This window comes from Leuciscus leuciscus, assembly GCF_965113295.1.
Source record: "Leuciscus leuciscus genome assembly, chromosome: 7".
NCBI classification, from domain to species: Eukaryota; Metazoa; Chordata; class Actinopteri; order Cypriniformes; family Leuciscidae; genus Leuciscus; species Leuciscus leuciscus.
The window spans coordinates 8,464,716-8,483,319 of record NC_138731.1 but is presented as its reverse complement, the minus strand read 5'-3'; the positions used below and the strand labels follow the sequence as shown (position 1 = coordinate 8,483,319).

Sequence of the window (18,604 nt, the reverse complement as noted above, 5' to 3'; positions counted from 1 at the left end):
TCTTCATGGATTCGACTGAATAAAGGCGTGGCTTGGATCCTTCGATTTAGAAACCTTCTAAATGACCTCAGCAAGGAAAGGGGAAGACTGATGACTGCCTGTTCTGACATGGTCAAGTTGCAACAAGAGATATACTGCAAAATATAATGTGACATATTACATAATACATTTCCATATAGGGGTGTGCGATATCACGATTTTTTATCAATAATGAGTAGTATTACATTTTTGAGTAATGAGCCCATGATACTACTAAGAGTTTATACTCAATATGCTACTGTAGGCTGTTGTCTGAATGGGGCATTTCTAGACTCACATCTGCAAGTAAATGAGGGGTTTTAATTCATTAACAAATTTAACTGTCCTTACCACTCAGAGTTATTTTTATTTTTTTTCATATTTTATTTTTACACATGGAGGAATAATACAGACTTTTCGTCTCTCAGCCGACAAACTATATAAAACCATTACATTTATAGAAGACATAAGATTACACCAAACACATCAATGAGAAGCTTAACATTCCAGCAATCAAAAAATTTAAGGATTTAGTTTTTCATTCCTTGCCACAGTCATCTTTATCTGGCACATTGGGGGACTAAAGACTTTTAGTATTATGTATTATGTATATATTTCTTAAACTGATGTTTATTACTGCTAACACACACACACACACACACACACACACACACACACACACACACACACGTGTGTGTGTGTGTGTGTGTGTGTGTGTGTGTGTGTGTGTGTGTGTGTGTGTTAGCAGTAATCATCAATTATCAAATCGGCAGTATACACCAAAATGTTATAAATTGTACAAAACCTTACAGATTTATAATCGCAGCATAAATGAACAACCCCAACAACTATATACAATTTAATTTAATACAATCACTGTCACATGATCTATATGAAGCAAATCTCAAATGCAAATAAACCATACATTCTAAAAAATCATTCTGCTCTAAAGTATTACATTTAGACAAAGCATCAACATCGTAAAACTCTGTAAAGCTGCTTAGAAAAACAATATACAAACAAATTGACACACAGCTATTATGATTACAATGCATGTAAATGAGTTTAGAGTTGTTTGGTGTCTTTATTCACTTCCACAGCTCCAGGTAAAGATGCTGCTTTTGCAGTTTTCTCCAAGCTGTAATGCTGTATCATTAATCCCAAAACAAGGGGCTTAGAAATAGAGAGACAAGAGATAAATCATGACAGAGAAATATGAACAAGCTGACCTGTGGGATAGGATCAACATTTAGTATGCAATGTTCAAACTGAAATTGTATAAATCATAAGAAAATAATACTGGCTCGTGTCATATTACAGATCAATTTTTTTATTGGTGCATTTGTTAGTGTTAATCTCAGTCTTAACTCACTTTCTGAAAGGCTCCATGGAAAAGTCCTTATCATTCAGAAGAATCATCACCGTCTGGTTGCAGCGAGACCGAGTATCACGATTATCTGCGCATTTTTGAGATGGTTTATTGCATATGTACCTTCATAATCAGAAAGCACAAAGCACAGCATCGTTACAGAGTCTTTAACAAACCTGATATTTGCTTTTAATTATTGTTATAACAATAATTTTGTTATTGAATTGTTAATGATGTACGAGATCTAGGGTGGATGTAAAGAAAACTTAATTTATGAAACAAAATTCTTTTGGTTTGTTCCTTATAAAAAGGTATTATGTGACTTCAGAAAACATGGAATATGCCTCAAAAGTCGTTCTTTTATGGTGTTTGTGTCTCCTTTTTAAAGTTTGTAATCTATATAATGATAAACCAATACAAACCCCACAAATGTAATCATACAACTTGGTCTTGTGTTTGAGCTCTGCAAGATCTTGATTCCATCCTTCAGGAATAAGCCAGCATCTACCCTAGATGTGGAAACACATTATATAGATAAAATGATTAAGATTGATAATGCCATTATTCACATTTGCACATTTGACAACATTCAAAAGACAACTGAAAACTCATCTCTTCCGTGAGCACTTAACCTCATAAAAAGAACCTCACAAAAGAAAAAAGCTACTTTGTATTTTGATTACTTCTTGCGTTATTTTTGCCTCTTCACGATGACTCGCTTACTTTAGTCCTAAATTGTAAGTTGCTTTGGACAAAATAATCTGCTAAATGACTAAATGTAAATGCTTTTTGCACATTCATTTAAACAATTCCATAACAGTTTAAATTGATGAAGGCCATGAACTACAGATGGGAGGTTTCATTTGCTTTGTAAGAGCATTGCAAAATTGCTAAACTGCCTAAATAAATAAATAAATAAATAAATACATATAAATAATAAAATAAAATAAATGAATAAAATAATAATAATAATAATAATATGTTAATATAATAATAAGAAAAAAGGTTTTCAATTCCTCAAAGGTGTGTGTGTGTGTGTGTGTGTGATCAGTGTCATTAATTCATAGCCTTTTAATGTTTTAAAAGGGTAGTTCACTAAAAATTGTTTACTTTGTCTTTCTTTCTTCTGCAGAACACAGAAGAAGATATTTTAAATAATGCTGGTAATAAAACAGTTTAGATTCATTGCATTTCTTGTCCAAACAATGGAAGTCCATGGGATCTGAAACTGTGTGTTACACAAGCATTCTTTAAAATAACTTTATTTTGTGTTCCTCAGAGGAAAACAGGTTTGGAACAACATGAGGGCGAGTAAATGATGACAGGATTTCCCTTTGAATATTAGATATTCAGTTCTTATCAACAGACAAATTCACATAGAAACAGGACAGAGGTGATTCCAGATGTTTCTCACGTGAGTTTGGTTAGACTGGGGCAGTTCTGGGTCATCTGGAGGGTCTGAACAGACCACATCTCAGTTAGACACCTCACGCTCATATCCATCTTTTTCAGGTTAGAGAAGGAAGAGAGAAATGGCAGTAATGCTTCTGAATCCCTTCCGTGAATTATCTGAAAAAGTCTGGTCCAGTCGATGTTGATTATCGATGTTGAGTGTGGAAAGGTGAGACTGAATGATCGCAAATCCGGATGGTGACGCAGTTGAATCATTATGCAGATACTATTAAAAAAAAGAATTAAAAAAAATATTCAAGTTGTTGTTTTGTCTATGAGTCAATAATTTCTTGCTTAGAATATCTTTTTGTGATAAAAAAAAAAAAAAAAGTATTATTAATTGGTGGTTTGTTGGGCACCAGACAATATTTGCATCATTAGCAATAGTAAAAAAAAATATTTTTATTTTTGAGAAATACTTATTTTTTTAACAGTTTTGGGTGACCAATTTAGTTGCATTATTACTATTAGAATTATAATCTATTTGATTGCGGAGACCAAGTATGCCAGATAAACGGGAGAAAAAGATGATGATATAATTGGTTATACAAAACATATTAATCATAGAATTATTTCTGTTTAGCATGAGAAAAAACGATTTGATGAAAATATAAAAATCACTTGTTCTTCACCTGGACGGCTCTTTGATGAATGACAGCTCAAGTGACAGGGCAGTATAATCCCTATACTTCATGTCTACATAAACACTGCAAATCAAAGCACAGAAAAAATATACATGAACTTAAAGTTCATGTGAAAGCACATTAAAGGATGATAGCACATGTGCATAAAACACATCAAATGTATAAAATATATATTAAAACATTACTGCTGTGAGCTCAGGGTCTGTCCTCTCGCGAGAGCGTAGATCAGTTCACCGAGATCAGAGTCTGATGGATCCATTATAGTCAAGCTTCAAAATCAAATACAGAACATTACTGTACAGATTAATTAAGTTTAACTTGCAATAGCAAATTAGAGATTAGATATTAATTACAACCACCAAATATCTGTTTTAGACCAACGTATTTACCTTGCTCTTTTAAACTTGTGAAGTTCAGGCAAAATAATAGACAAATCTTCCGATGCTAAACTTAATTCAGAAATTTCTTCAAAGCTCTGACAGCACTGAGAGCAGTACAGCAGGGCACAGACGTCTGTTCTACTGAGGAATGTAGTATGTCGATTAATATATGTCCAGGATTCCATTTCTTCTTTCACAAAGTCTTCTTCATGAAGTTCATAGAGACAGTGAAGAAAAAAACATTCTGCTTCCGAATAATTTTCTCCGTAAAAATCACCTTTAACCTCTTTCAAAATCCATTTCAGATGAGCCTGTGTTTTTGGACGAATGAACAGACCATATTTTTTAAGTGTGAGTCTCACATCCTTATTCAACAAACCAAATACAAATTGCACCACAGCTGGTAAACGTTGTTTTGAGAAACTATCCATTAAAAGTGACCTTGTAAGTTTCCTCTGGGACTCTTCTTCATCCAGAAGGACATAGTACAGAGCAGTGAAGAACTCCTGAAAGCTGAGATGCATGAAACTGAACATTGTCTCCTGGTGGATTCTTCTCTTAAACAGGAACTTGCACAAGAATGGATTTCCAGCAGGGTCTGAAATGGTTACATTCACACTTTTCTCATCCAGCAGGACTTGCTGTTCCTGCATCACTCTCTCTGCCAGCTGACCCAGACTCCTCAGCAGGGTCGGGACGGACTGACTCAAACCCTGGCAGTGATGCTCCAGAAGAGTGCACACAAAGTCCACGTAGATGGAGGTGGTGGTTTCCAGTCCGCTTGTCGCACCTGCACCAGATGTGAATCTCTCCTGGATAGTTGTGCAGATGATCCAGCAGACGACAGGGATTGAGCAGGCAGTGATGAGGGTTTCATTTGCCTTCACATATGCATAAGCCTCCCTGGAAAGTTCCTCATTTTGAAAAAACTTCTGGAAGTACTCCTCCATCCCCTTTTCTGAAAATCCCACAATCTCAGAGAAACGCTGAGGTCCTTTGAGCATTTTACTGAGTGTGTCCGTAGCTGTAGATCTGGAGGAGACCAGCAGGAGAGACTCTGGCAGGATTCGACCCCTCAGCAGGGCACAAAGAGTGTCCACAGGTGGGGCTTTCTGAAGCAGATCAGTGTGTGCTGACGTGTCATTAATGTCCTGTGTGAGTTTCAGCTCATCAAATCCATCAAGGACGAAAAGCACCTTCTCTGGCGACTGCTGTAAAATCTGTGAGATCTCATGTGATGTTAAACTACAACAACAGCTCAAGATCTCCACCAAACTCTTCTCGCCAGGAATGCGATTTATTTCTTTACACTTTAAATGGAACACAATATCAAACCTCCCTTTGTAGAAGTCACCAGATGCCCAGTCCAGCATGATCTTCTGCACAGTGAAAGATTTCCCGTTTCCAGAATTTCCCTGCAGTATCACAGAACTAGGGCTGACCCCGTGGTCATCTGGGTTGAACAGAGAGCTGAGATGGACAGAGTCTCCACTGCTCCTGGAGCTGAGGACCTGCTGGAAGCTCTCTCCACTGGAGCAGATCTCTTTTTCTCGCTCTATTCGATCTCTATGTTTCTGAAGGATCAGAGGTTGTGTGAAGCGCTCAGACAGCAGCATATGTTCACCAGGCAGTGAGTTATACTCAGTCACATACTGATACTCGCTGCAGATCAGCTTCATATATTTGTGAATCACTGGGCTGATTTCTGTAGAAAAGGTCAGTTCAAAGAGTAAGTTTTTTTTTTTTTTTCTGATTCTAATACAGTAAGAAATTCCAGAGCAGGCAAATACCAACTAAATTACGAGATCAATGGAGTGCAATATTTAAAACATATTATTATAAAACTCATCAGTCACCTGAGGAATGTGTTTTTTCAGAGTGTGTGTGATGTCCTCTGGAGCCTGAAGAACATTAGACACACTTGATACATTAATTGATTTATTAATTGATATATTGATTACGGCATTTCACATACAGTCGGTATTGAAAGTATTCAGACCCCCTTAAATTTTTCACTCTTTGTTATATTACAGCTGTAACTATCGCAACTTAAGGCACCAATGAGAATATCACAATAACCTATATTAATGATATTCAAGCATTAGAAATCAGAATTAGGTTCGGCTCTTGAAATAAATTGGCTACGACCACTGTTTGAATAACAAACGCAAAATCAAAACATTTATTTTACATTCCACATGGATTGTGAAATCAATTAGAAAAAAAACAATAACAAATTCTCCCCCAAAAAATAGTCAGTCAGTGAAAGAAAAAAAATCAGTCCGGTCAATTAGTTCAATGTTCAACTCAGTTGAGTTTCAATTCAGTTCCTGTGTGGTTTGTTGAATATAAGGCCTTATTTCAAATCACTACCCGGGCAGTGTGTGATAACGTTGGAGATCTCATAAATCTTATCTGTATGATGTATCCAAAAATGTCTGATCCGCTGAATCACTGGCTCGCCGTAGAATCACTCTCTCAACAGTGGCAAAATATGCACAACAAAAAAAACAATCGGAGATTCTTAAACTCATCCAAAGAAAAAAACTAAAGTGTAAACGGCAGTTTACAATAACTAAGGCTTCTTGCCACTCTTACAAGATTATAAAACATAAAAATGTTTTCTCCTGTGTATTAAGTGGTCTGCTTCACTATATTTATCTCACTGTCTTCATCTCACGATGCACTTGACGAGAGGGTAAAAAAAATAAAAAAATAAAAAGATTGCTCATCTTCTTTAGCTACACAACCGAGTGGCTCAGCCAATAAACATGAAGCAGCGCCATCTAGGGGAATGGAGAAAAACAGCAATAAGGATATGTTCACACTTGGCGTCTTTTTTCAAACTGCCAGCGTCTGTTCTACATTATAACCCTATGGAGTAAACAGTTTTTTCAAAAAAGTCCTGAGCGCTTTTTTAGACGCCACCGGCGGCGTCTTTTTCTGCAGCTCAGAGCGTCTTTTTAAGTTGAAAAAAGTTCAACTTTTCTGAAAAGAACGCCCTACGTCAAGCGCCTTTTTGACAGCTGACCAATGCGAGTAGCGAGACCTGTCGTTTCCATAACAACAAGAACAACTGTCTGTCGTGCACCCACAAACGTCTTTGTGAACCGACATTCTCCTCACCGGTAACTTCAAAAGCCAACGCAAGAGCCAACTTTCTCTTTCTCGACATTTTTTGCATCACACAGCACTAGGCTACTGTTGCAGCTGTTGTTATAGCAACAAAAGACGCGCTCGGCTGCTATTTGTAACCGAACGCTGCCAGCGTTTTTTTTTTTTTGCTAAAAAAACGCCGTTGTCAACTTTTTCTTGTCAAAAAAGACGCTAAGTATGAACATAGCCTTACTTTGGCCCTGTGCAGTTTATGTGGGCTACACAGCCATTTGCTAAAATCATTTAAGTTCATTTTTTTTCCTCATTATTGTACACACAGCACCCCGTATTGACAGAAAAACACAGAATTGTTGACATTTTTGCACATTTATTAAAAAAAGAAAAACTGAAATATCACATGGTCCTAAGTATTCAGACCCTTTGCTGTGACACTCATATATTTAACTCAGGTGCTGTCCATTTCTTCTGATCATCCTTGAGATGGTTCTACACCTTCATTTGAGTCCAGCTGTGTTTGATTATACTGATTGGACTTGATTAGGAAAGCCACACACCTGACTATATAAGACCTTACAGCTCACAGTGCATGTGTAACGATGAGGCAGGAATAAAGCGGAGAGAGAATCCATATGCAAGCACTTAATTTAATGAAACAAAACAGGAAATCCAGGGCAAACAACGGACCACGGAACTCAGGACAGGAACATGGAAACAGCTACAGCAAACAACGACCGACACCCAACAACTGAAGAACAGAGGTTTAAATACACAGGCAAACAAGCTAAACAAGATAACAAGGGGGTGTGGTTAATCAGAAACACCTGGGAGACTAATAAACAAGAAAACCTACAAAGGACTACAAAACATGGCACAGGACAGGAATTAACAAAAGTCCACACAAGACAAGGGGAACACAAGACAGGAATCATGACGTATCCCCCCACTTAATGAGCGGATTCCAGACGATCCTCAGCAAAAGTCCAGGAGGGTGGTGAAGTGGAGGCGGACCCGGGGGCGGGATGGAGGGCCAGGCCCGTGGACGCTCCTCAGCAAAAGTCCAGGAGGGTGGTGAAGCGGAGGCGAACCCGGGGGCGGGATGGAGGGCCAGGCCCGTGGAGCGGAAGAGGGCCTGGATTCTGCAGCAGGACAGTAGGCCAGGGCGGAGCAGGCAGTGCAGACGACCGAGGCGGAGACGACCCTTCATGTGGCCAGGGAGGAGACAACCCATCGGGCGGCCAGGGCGGAGACGACCCTTCGGGTGGCCAGGGCGGTGAAGACCCTTCGGGCGGCCACGGCGGAGACGACCCTTTGGGCGGCCAGGGCGGCGAAGACCCTTCGGGCGGCCACGGCGGAGACGAACCTTCGGGCGGCCATGGCACAGGAACAGACACCAGCCCAGGAACTGGAACAGACACCGGCTCAGGAACAGGAACAGACACCGGCTCGGGAACTGGAACAGACATCAGCTCAGGAACTGGAACAGACACCGGATCAGGCTTAGGAGCAGACAACACCGGCTCAGACACCACCGGCTCAAGTGTGTGCGCAGCCCACACACACCACATGGCTGTGGCCATAATGGCCAGTGTCGCAGTCACTGATGGACAGTCTCTGGCTGGGCAGACGTGGCGTGAACAGTCTCTGGCTCTGGCTCGGCAGGACTGACGTGAAGCTCTGGCTCTGGCTCTGGCTCGGCAGGACTGACGTGAAGCTCTGGCTCTGGCTCGGCAGGACTGACGTGAAGCTCTGGCTCTGGCTCGGCAGGACTGACGTGAAGCTCTGGATCAGCAGAAGTGACGTGAACAGTGTCTGGATCAGCAGAAGCGACGTGAACAGTCTCTGGATCAGCAGAAGCGACGTGAACAGTCTCTGGATCAGCAGAAGCGACGTGAACAGTCTCTGGATCAGCAGAAGCGACGTGAACAGTCTCTGGATCAGCAGAAGTGACGTGAACAGTCTCTGGATCAGCAGAAGTGACGTGAACAGTCTCTGGATCAGCAGAAGCGACGTGAACAGTCTCTGGATCAGCAGAAGTGACGTGTGCAGGTTCGGCTGGACTGGCGTGAAGTGCAGGACTGGCGTGAAGTGCAGACTCGGCTGGACTGGCGTGAAGTGCAGACTCGGCTGGACTGGCGTGAAGTGCAGACTCGGCTGGACCGACGATATGCGCTGGCTCGACTGGGCAGAACGTATGTGCTGGCTCGGCTGGGCAGATGATAGACGCTGGCTCGGCTAGGCAGACATGCTAAATGGGTTTGGCAGAAGCAGCATACTTGAGAGCCCCTCTGACAGACATAAGGGAAGGATCAAACATCTTGGATGACAGATCGGCGCTGTTCGAAACCCACTTACGTGCTCTGGGCCAGAAGATCCCAGCGCCAGGTCCGGGGCGGTTACGGAGCTCCTGTTCAGTGGGCTTGACTGGGCTGACGGAATGAGTGGGTTTAGCTGGGCTGACGAGGTGAGCGACCCCGACCTCGCTCACAGTGAGAGGAGAGCCGCACAGTAGCAAGGCGAAGTTAATGAACTGTGCCAGATTCCAGCCGGGACCTCCTTCCGGCATCAATTCGGCGATGTAGTCGTCCAGCCCGCCCCAGAAACATTCAATCATGCGTGTATCGCTCCATGGAACCAGATGGCTAAGAGCCAAAAACTCCTCCACATAGACCTCTATGCAGAGCCGCCTTAACCTAATGTTAGGCCCCGGGGCTGAGAGGTTTTGTAGGCCCCCCATCCACTCGATTTATAGAGTCTCATTTTAAAAAAAGTGTAATATCTAGGTAATCTACATCACAAAATGCATTAGTTTCTTTCGAGACCTACAACAGTGAGTTTTCCTTCTTTGAGCCAGAAAACACCATAATATTGTGATTAACATATCACTGAGCCCACTTGAGCATAAACACAAGACACTTTATTTAACAATCACACACAGCAACTAAATTTCAACTTTATGCAAATGAGAAGCGATTTTTGCGAGCGACAACCAATAGGAAAGAAGCCTTTCAGTGGCGCTCAGCTCCCGTCACCGTCTCGAGTGCGCACTGCAAGATAGAAGAGTTCAAGGGCGATTTCACTGTTTTATATGATTTGACTGTAACTTACCACAAACATGGATATAATAAAATGATGCATGGAAAAGAAACTGTCGACAGTCTCAGTGAGTTTCATTCATACATTTATAGATCGAGTGTTGTAGTTTTACGATGCAAGTTTAGCACTGCTGCAGTTCATTTTACAGTTTCCCCTGCATTATGTTGACTATTAGGGACAAGAAAATGTATTATTTGTCAAATTCGGATGACGTTTTAGTAATTTATGACTTTAATTTATAGATTGATCGATCGTTAATCTAGTAAATTATTTAATCCACTGAACACTGCTGTGTGGTAATATAAAAACACTCTCCCGAACAGCATACTGTTTCTTTCGAGCCTAATTCCTAGTCAAATTAAAATAATATAGTTAAAATATGTTTTGTATAGATGTGGCCAGACGAGCAGTCTACCAATAACATTAGAGCGACAGCACTACCAACGCCCACAAGCGACTTCACAGTATAGAGACTAGCGACATACAGCGACAAAATCGGACAAGTTACAAAACAATATGACCTTTTCAGCTCATCATGAACCTGAACATGGGAGGCCCCTGAACTTGGGAGGCCCCTGGGCTTCAGCCCAGGTAAGCCCGTGCATTAAGGCGGCCTTGCCTCTATGGATCGGCCATTCTGGAAGATGGAGCAGAGAGCAGCAATAGTTTCCTGATCCTGTAGTGGTTGCAGTGTTATGGTGGGGAACAAGGAAACCTCTAGAGCCGTTGGAGCTTGCATAGTGTGGGTGCCCGGGTATTCTCTTACATAATCCGTGCTGCTGGATTCATGTTGTTGGTCGGTCGTTCTGTAACGATGAGGCAGGAATGAAGCGGAGAGAGAATCCATATGCAAGCACTTCATTTAATGAAACAAAACAGGAAATCCAGGGCAAATCCAGGAAAAACAAGATAACAAGGGGGTGTGGTTAATCAGAAACACCTGGGAGACTAATAAACAAGAAAACCTACAAAGGACTACAAAACATGGCACAGGACAGGAATTAACAAAAGTCCACACAAGACAAGGGGAACACAAGACAGGAATCATGACAGCATGTCAGAGCAAATGAGAATCATGAGGTCAAAGGAACTGCCTGAAAAGCTCAGAGACAGAATTGTGGCAAGGCACAGATCTGGCCAAGGTTACAAAAAAAATTCTGCTGCAATTAAGGTTCTTAAGAGCACAGTGGCCTCCATAATCCTTAAATGGAAGACGCTTGGGACGACCAGAACCCTTCCTAGAGCTGGCGGTCCGGCCAAACTGAGCTATCGGGGAGAAGAGCCTTGGTGAGAGAGGTAAAGAAGAACCCAAAGATCACTGTGGCTGAGCTCCAGAGATGCAGTCGGTTAATGAAACCAAATCGTTTATCAGAGAATGATAAAGAGGAGGAATTGTTATAGAAAAAAAATGTTTCTTTTCTCTATATTTTATTTTTCAATGATTTAACAAATGAATGCCATACATTCATTTGTCTGTATTTTGAGTTTCTTTTATGATGTTAGTCAGGGACGTGCACAGAAATTTTGAGGGGCAGGGGCTCAAGTGAAATAAAGGGCACTTCTCATAATTACGTTTTTTTTTTTTTTTTTTTTACAAAAAAGTATATATATTAACGCAACTCTGACTTCCTTTAAAAAAAATAAATTTTAAAGTTAATCAGTTCACACAGAAACCATGGTCTACTTAGTATTCACTAGGTTTATAGAGCAGCAAAGGAAACCATTCCGCAATGTGCATGTTTTGAAAACATTTTCTATGCTACTAGTTTCAAGTATATATTTAGAATAACCTAAATAACTGCATCAAACAGAGGGGCGTGTTTTACTAATAATTTGTTTATTTTTGCACAAGGCACTACATCATTTTAATTATTTTGGTGTTATCGGAATACATAACACTTTAAAATCAACACAAATATTCACTCCAAACTGAAGAGGACTGTTGCTGCTATTTTGTTACAGAGAGCAAAATCTGCTAATTTATTAATTACTCATAAATAAAAAAGTTAATTTATAAATATTGTTATTTTTAATGTTTAATGTTAACTTATTTCTACTCAGTTTTATTTATTAATGTACCAGATGCAGTTACTCAGATTTACTACATTTTTTAGAGTGTATACTCCATCTGTTTGCATCTGTAGATTTCTTCTAAATTCACCTATTTAGATTTCTAAATTTCAGGGGGAAAGACTTTTGATGTAAGTCATTACTGGGGACATTCTGTGTGCAAATTAGGGATCAACTAGTTGAAATGCGCACATTTGCATCTAATTGACAGGGCAATGCAGGTAAATAGGATAAACAAAATAACTAAAGCATGTCACCTGGTGGTGATATATGCTTATTTTATTACTTGGCTTGGTTGAATTCCAATGTAGAATGCGGTCTGTTATTTCCATAGACTGTAAAGGTTATTTCTTGATAACAGAACGCTGTGCGGAGTATAACAGACCGTTGCCATGAAAAACAGAGCGTTGCTATGGACTCACAGGATTCTAACCTAGAGACGGAGCGTACTATTTTCTTTAGTGGAAGCAATACAATCGGGTTTAAATCAATAAACTCCCTTTTAAATTATTTTTTTGTGTCAAATTAATTATTTATTTGGTAGATTTATTTGGGATATATATTATTAACAGGAATATATATTATTTTTCAAAAATAAAAAAAAAGCACCCCAGAAAAAAGGGCACATTCTCTCCAGGAATAAAAAGGGCAGGTGCTCAAGCCCCCTTTGATGTCTATTGCCTCGTTTCCACTGAGCAGTACGGTACGGTTCGGGTCTGTTAACCATGATCTGGCTAGCGTTTCCACTGCCAACAGTACCCTTACTTGATAGGCGTGGTGTTTCGATCGACGTCATTTTTGCGCGAAGAAGAACATAGTAAACTACAATGGATGACATACAGCAGATCTTGTTCTTGCTCCTCGACATGTTTGTCAAAAGAAGACAAGCGCCGACATTAGGCTTTTCTCAATATCAAGTACGCAAAGTTTGTACTTGCCATGCGACTCCTACATGGTACAGCGCGTTCTTAAAAGCATCACTCAGCTCGCTCTGCTACTCCGGTTATCTCAGTTACTCTGTACATTTTAAGCAACAATAAAACGAAATATGTTATAAAACACCACTCTGCCTCTTTTCGTTTTCATTTAAATAAATTAAACATTATAGGGACACAAATATGGCAAGCCGTTTTAACTTTTATTCATTTCCAGGATATGAATCCTTGATATCAACAATTCAATTTTCACTAGTTAAAATGATAATTCTTGATGTCAGGAATTAGATTTCTACTAGTAAAAATAAAAAATTTTGATATCAGGAATTACATTTCAACTAGTAAAAATGTTCATTCTTGATATCAACAATTGAATTTTAACTAGTAAAAACTATCTTTCTTGATATTAACAAATGAATTTCAACTAGTAAAAACTATAATTCTTGATATTAACAATTTATATCCTGGGAATGGCAATAGGCATATGGCAAGCCGTTTTGACTTTTAATCATTCGCAGGATATGAATCCTTGATATCAACAACTAAATTTTCACTAGTTAAAATGATAGTTATTGATACCAGGAATTAGATTTCTACTAGTAACAATGGCTATTTTTGATATCAGAAATTACATTTCCACTAGTAACAATGCTAATTCTTGATATCAGCATTTACATTTTCACTAGTTAAAATGATAATTCTTGATATCAACAACTGAATTTCTACTAGTAAAAACTATAATTCTTGATATCTGTAATTGTATTTTCACTAGTGAAATGTCACCATAGGCTGCCATTCAAAATCAATTGTTGATATCAAGAATTGATTTCTTACTAGTTGAAATTCCAGTTTCACATATCAGAAATACAATTCTTACTAGTAAAAACCTTTATTTTTGATATCAAGAATTCAGTTGTCACTAGTTGAAATGTCTATTCTTGATATCAACAATTGAATTGCTACTAGTAACAATGTTCATTTTTGATATCAATAATTCCATTTTCACTAGTGACAATGTTCATTTCTGATATCATGAATGTGATTGTTACTAGTAAGAAAGCCATTTTAGATATCTGAAATAATATTGATATCAGAAATACATTTTCAGATATCAAAAATAATTTTTTTTACTAGAAGCAATTTAATTGTTACTATCTAAAATATACATTTTTACTAGTAACAACATAATTCTTGATATCAGGAATTCACATTTTTACTAGTAACAATGTAATTATTGATATCAACAAAGCAAGTTGATATCTGAAATTGCCCTTGCAACTAGTAAAAATAGAATTACAGATATCTTAAATACTATTTTAACTAGTAAAAATAGTATTACAGATATCTAGAAATGTCATTTTTACAGGTAAGAATAGCTATGGTAATGAATTTATGAATATTAATGAGTAGGGGTGTGACGAGATGTCATGCCACAAGGCAAATATACAAGCCGTTTTAACTTTTATTCATTTCCAGGATATGAATTCTTGATATCAACAATTCAATTGTCGATATCTGTAATTGTATTTTCACTAGTGAAATGTCACCATAGGCTGCCATTCGCCATTCAAAATCAGTTGTTGATATCAAGAATTAATTTCTTTCTAGTAGAAATATAATTTTTGATATGAATAATTACATTGTTACTAGTAAAAAATTTCATTTTTGATATCTAAAGATATCTAAAATGGCTTTCTTACTAGTAACAATCACATTCATGATATCAGAAATTAGCATTGTCACTAGTGACAATTGAATTATTGATATCAGTAATTCACATTTTTACTAGTAACAATGTAATTATTGATATCAAAAATTATATTTCTACTAGTAAGAAATCAATTCTTGATATCAACAATTGATTTTGAATGGCAGCCTATGGTGACATTTCACTAGTGAAAATATAATTACAGATATCAAGAATTCAATTGTTGATATCAAGAATTACATTTTTGATATCAAGAATTCAATTGTTGATATCAAAAATGTAATTCTTGATATCAAGAATTACATTTTTGATATCAAAAAATTTAATTGTTGATATCAAAAATGTAATTCTTGATATCAAGAATTCATATCCTGGAAATTAATAAAAGTTAAAACGGCTTGCCATACACAAATGTGGTTAATGCGCAACGCATATTGATTATTCACTGCACGTTATACGTTATTCTATTTATAACAAAACGAAATTTAAAACACAACCCTAACGTTACCTCTTTTCGTTTAAAAAAATAAATAAAATAAACATATTCCAGGCAATATATGCATTTGTACAAATGTTGCAATAAACATCAGTGATAATCTTGTAATAAAAAATGACAAGAAACCATATTTCTTTTTTGTAAAATTTCAGTTTTATCAATAATAGCCTATATAAAAGTTTAAGTAAAGTACAAGAAGCTATACAATAAGAAATAAAGACAATTCAGTCAAATATCCAAATGCAGCGCTCTAGTCTAACATTAAAGTAAAGTTAAACACAAATAACGTTAATATGAAACTAAACTTAGCCCTCAGCCAAAACGATTGACAGGGAAATCATTATATATTCACGAGACCAAAGATCGCCCGTTAGGTCTACACAAAACGAATTATATCTTATGTTTAACCACTACCGTCGGAGTCACCGACGAACGCCGAGGACTAGCCGAGGAAAGGCACATCCAGCCGGGAAACATGAGCGCCCGCTGAACGCATGGATCTCACAACCGGGGAAAAAAATAATCATCTTTATAAATAAACCACAGATTTGAGCTTTAAACAACTACATTCTCGCCTGAAAAACTCTTAAAATTACATTTCGTGATACAATAACAGTAGTATTATATTAAACTGTATATTAAAAAATGGCGCTTCTTATGTTGTCATTCCTCTTGTAGCACGCGCAAGTGACGATTCTCTGTCAACCAATCAACGTCCTGCAGTGAGTCTAGCTCCACCTTTTAGTACCGTTCCACTGTGCTAGGTACCCCAATGGAAGGGTACCTAAAAAGTGGTACGGTACGGTTCGGCATTTTGGTACCATTCACAACTTTTGATAGTGGAAACGCAAATAAATGCGTACCGTTCCGTACCGTACCGTACCGCTCAGTGGAAACGAGGCATATGTGTGCACGTGCCTGATGTTAGTACAGCTGCAGGGTGTGTGTGACTTCAGAGGTGAGAGAATTCCCGTGCTGGAGAGGGGAGTCAAGGGGGCCCCTTTTGTTCCTTGTGTTGTGGTGGGTGACAAGAGATAACACTATATAAATGCTGGCCAACCTCTGCTCTGAGTCTCACTCTGCCTGCAGCTGGACTGTGGGTAGACTGGGAACATTTATTGCAAGAAATAAATATCTTTTAAGGACAATTTGAATCCTGAAGTCTCTTATGCTTGATGCTGTTTTGTTAGTTATTGTTTTGCTACAACAAGGGACAGGACGACTGGTTGCAATCGAGGGAAAGATGAATGCGGCCAAGTACAGGGATATCCTGGACGAAAACCTTCTCCAGAGTGCTCTGGACCTCAGACTGGGCCGAAGGTTCACCTTCCAACAAGACAATGACCCTAAGCACACAGCTAAAATAACGAAGGAGTGGCTTCACAACAACTCTGTGACTGTTCTTGAATGGCCCAGCCAGAGCCCTGACTTAAACCCAATTGAGCATCTCTGGAGAGACCTGAAAACGGCTGTCCACCAACATTTACCATCCAACCTGACAGAACTGGAGAGGATCTGCAAGGAGGAATGGCAGAGGATACCCAAATACAGGTGTGAAAAACTTGTTGCATCTTTCCCTAAAAGACTCATGGCTGTATTAGATCAAAAGGGTGCTTCTACTAAGCAAAAGGTCTGAATACTTAGGACCATGTGATATTTCAGTTTTTCTTTTTTAATAAATGTGCAAAAACGTCAACAATTCTGTGTTTTTCTGTCAATATGGGGTGCTGTGTGTACAATAATGAGGAAAAAAAAAGAACTTAAATGATTTTAGCAAATGGCTGCAATATAACAAAGAGTGAAAAATTTAAGGGGGTCTGAATACTTTCCGTACCCACTGTATTTCAAACATTTTACATCTTTATCTATCTATCTATCTATCTATCTATCTATCTATCTATCTATCTATCTATCTATCTATCTATTAGGGGTGGAACGGTAGGCTACATGTACTCGTACCGAACCGAATCGGTACGGGGGTCACGGTTCGGTGCATGCATTTAAACGGAGAATACACGGTACGAAAAAAAAAAAACGTGCCTGCAAAATAAATAGCCCGTCTACATTCTCTGGCACTCTGGCGTTTTTTGTGAGTCAGAGATAGCAGCGACAGCGAGTATGGCAAGTGGCGGTGTTCCACAAGAGGGGGTCTCCAACATGTCGCTCGCGAGCTATCAGTAGCTCGTGGCCTAATTTGAGGTAGCTCGCCAAGGGGCCGTTCACATATCGCGTCTTTTGCACGCTCAAGTACATTCAAATATAGGCGCGCGTCTAGCGCGCTCATTTTTTCCAAGCGCAACTTTTCAGAATGCCACAAACCATATGACAAGAACCAACCAATCATTACAGGTGATTTTCTCTTATCTGTTAATAAATCTTGTAGCAAAGCTACAGCAAGCATTTTTCGGTGGTGGAAATCTTTGTCGTTGTGGAGAGCAGGGGCGTCACTAGGCCCTTTTTAGGGGGGCTTCAGCCCCCCTAAACTTCTGCCCAGCCCCCCTAAAAAATATTTGATTCATATATTTTTTATCGCTTCAGTCCCCTTTAAAAAAACTCATTTGAAACGGCGGCAAGCTGCGTCAAGTTTCGGCTCCTCCCCTTATCTGAGTCTGCTTGGATTTAGCGCATTTTTCAATCTGCAGGGGCGCCGAGCAGAGCGAGGTGTGTCGTGAGTGCATTTATTGATAGATTGCTATGATATTACATCTGCATCGGTGCAGTTCTTTGTCATTTATGCATTGCAGTTTACATAATGTAATGTTACTGGAGCATTGGGAGCAACACGGGACGGTTCGGTTTCTCTTCCAATACCAATACGTTTCGCTGCGTTCACCTTCAGCCCTTATCAGTGTGATAGTTGTTTTTTTCTACAAAACAAAAATGAAGCGATTAACACCCATGAAAACATACTTTAGAAAACGATCATGATTTATTTTAATTTACTTTTTAAACTTTAAAACATATTATTTTGTATTTCGTTATTACATTATGCTGCCATGCACAGAAATGATTAAAGACACACATCATTGTCTGAAAGCACTAGATGGCCTTGAGAGAGAAACATCATGTGGAGTTATTTGGTTTTGTATTAATAAATATAGTTTTGTATTAAGTAATAATGAATCAGTAGAAGTGTATAGCCTACATATATTAGAGTAAGAGTAGAGTAAAGGGATTTGTGCTTTTCTTTTAAGCACTTGATTTATAGAAGTGGCAAATTGATAATTCATGTTGTTATTTTTAATAAATAGAAATAAATATAGAACAGATTAATCATATTGCCAATAGACAGTTACATTAATACACGTTTAGCTGGTTAGTT

General features: G+C 38.7%; 2 protein-coding genes across 4 annotated transcripts in view; both read right to left on the bottom strand.

Moving 5' to 3' along the window:
* Positions 1-778: 778 nt before the first annotated feature.
* LOC309503323 (NACHT, LRR and PYD domains-containing protein 1 homolog) overlaps positions 779-18,604 on the bottom strand; it is a 106,991-nt gene continuing 89,165 nt past the window's right edge. The window contains exons 8-11 of one of the 3 annotated variants that reach the window (XM_082176100.1): positions 2,802-3,065; positions 1,810-1,896; positions 1,391-1,510; positions 779-1,191 (exon numbers count right to left, since the gene is read on the bottom strand). In XM_082176100.1, the coding sequence (XP_082032226.1) occupies positions 1,173-1,191; positions 1,391-1,510; positions 1,810-1,896; positions 2,802-3,065 (490 nt within the window). In that variant the 3' untranslated portion in view covers positions 779-1,172. Of the gene's footprint in view, positions 1,248-1,390; positions 1,511-1,809; positions 1,897-2,801; positions 3,066-18,604 lie in introns of all 3 variants that reach the window. The other 2 variants (XM_082176098.1, XM_082176101.1) reach the window with 2 other exon arrangements.
* The window catches only part of LOC309502548 (NACHT, LRR and PYD domains-containing protein 1 homolog), a gene marked incomplete at its 3' end in the record, with an annotated part of 42,228 nt that continues 27,492 nt past the window's right edge, over positions 3,869-18,604 (bottom strand). The window contains exons 4-5 of the mRNA XM_082174952.1: positions 5,720-5,764; positions 3,869-5,568 (exon numbers count right to left, since the gene is read on the bottom strand). Coding sequence (XP_082031078.1) covers positions 3,869-5,568; positions 5,720-5,764 — 1,745 coding nt within the window. The remainder of the gene's footprint in view (positions 5,569-5,719; positions 5,765-18,604) is intronic.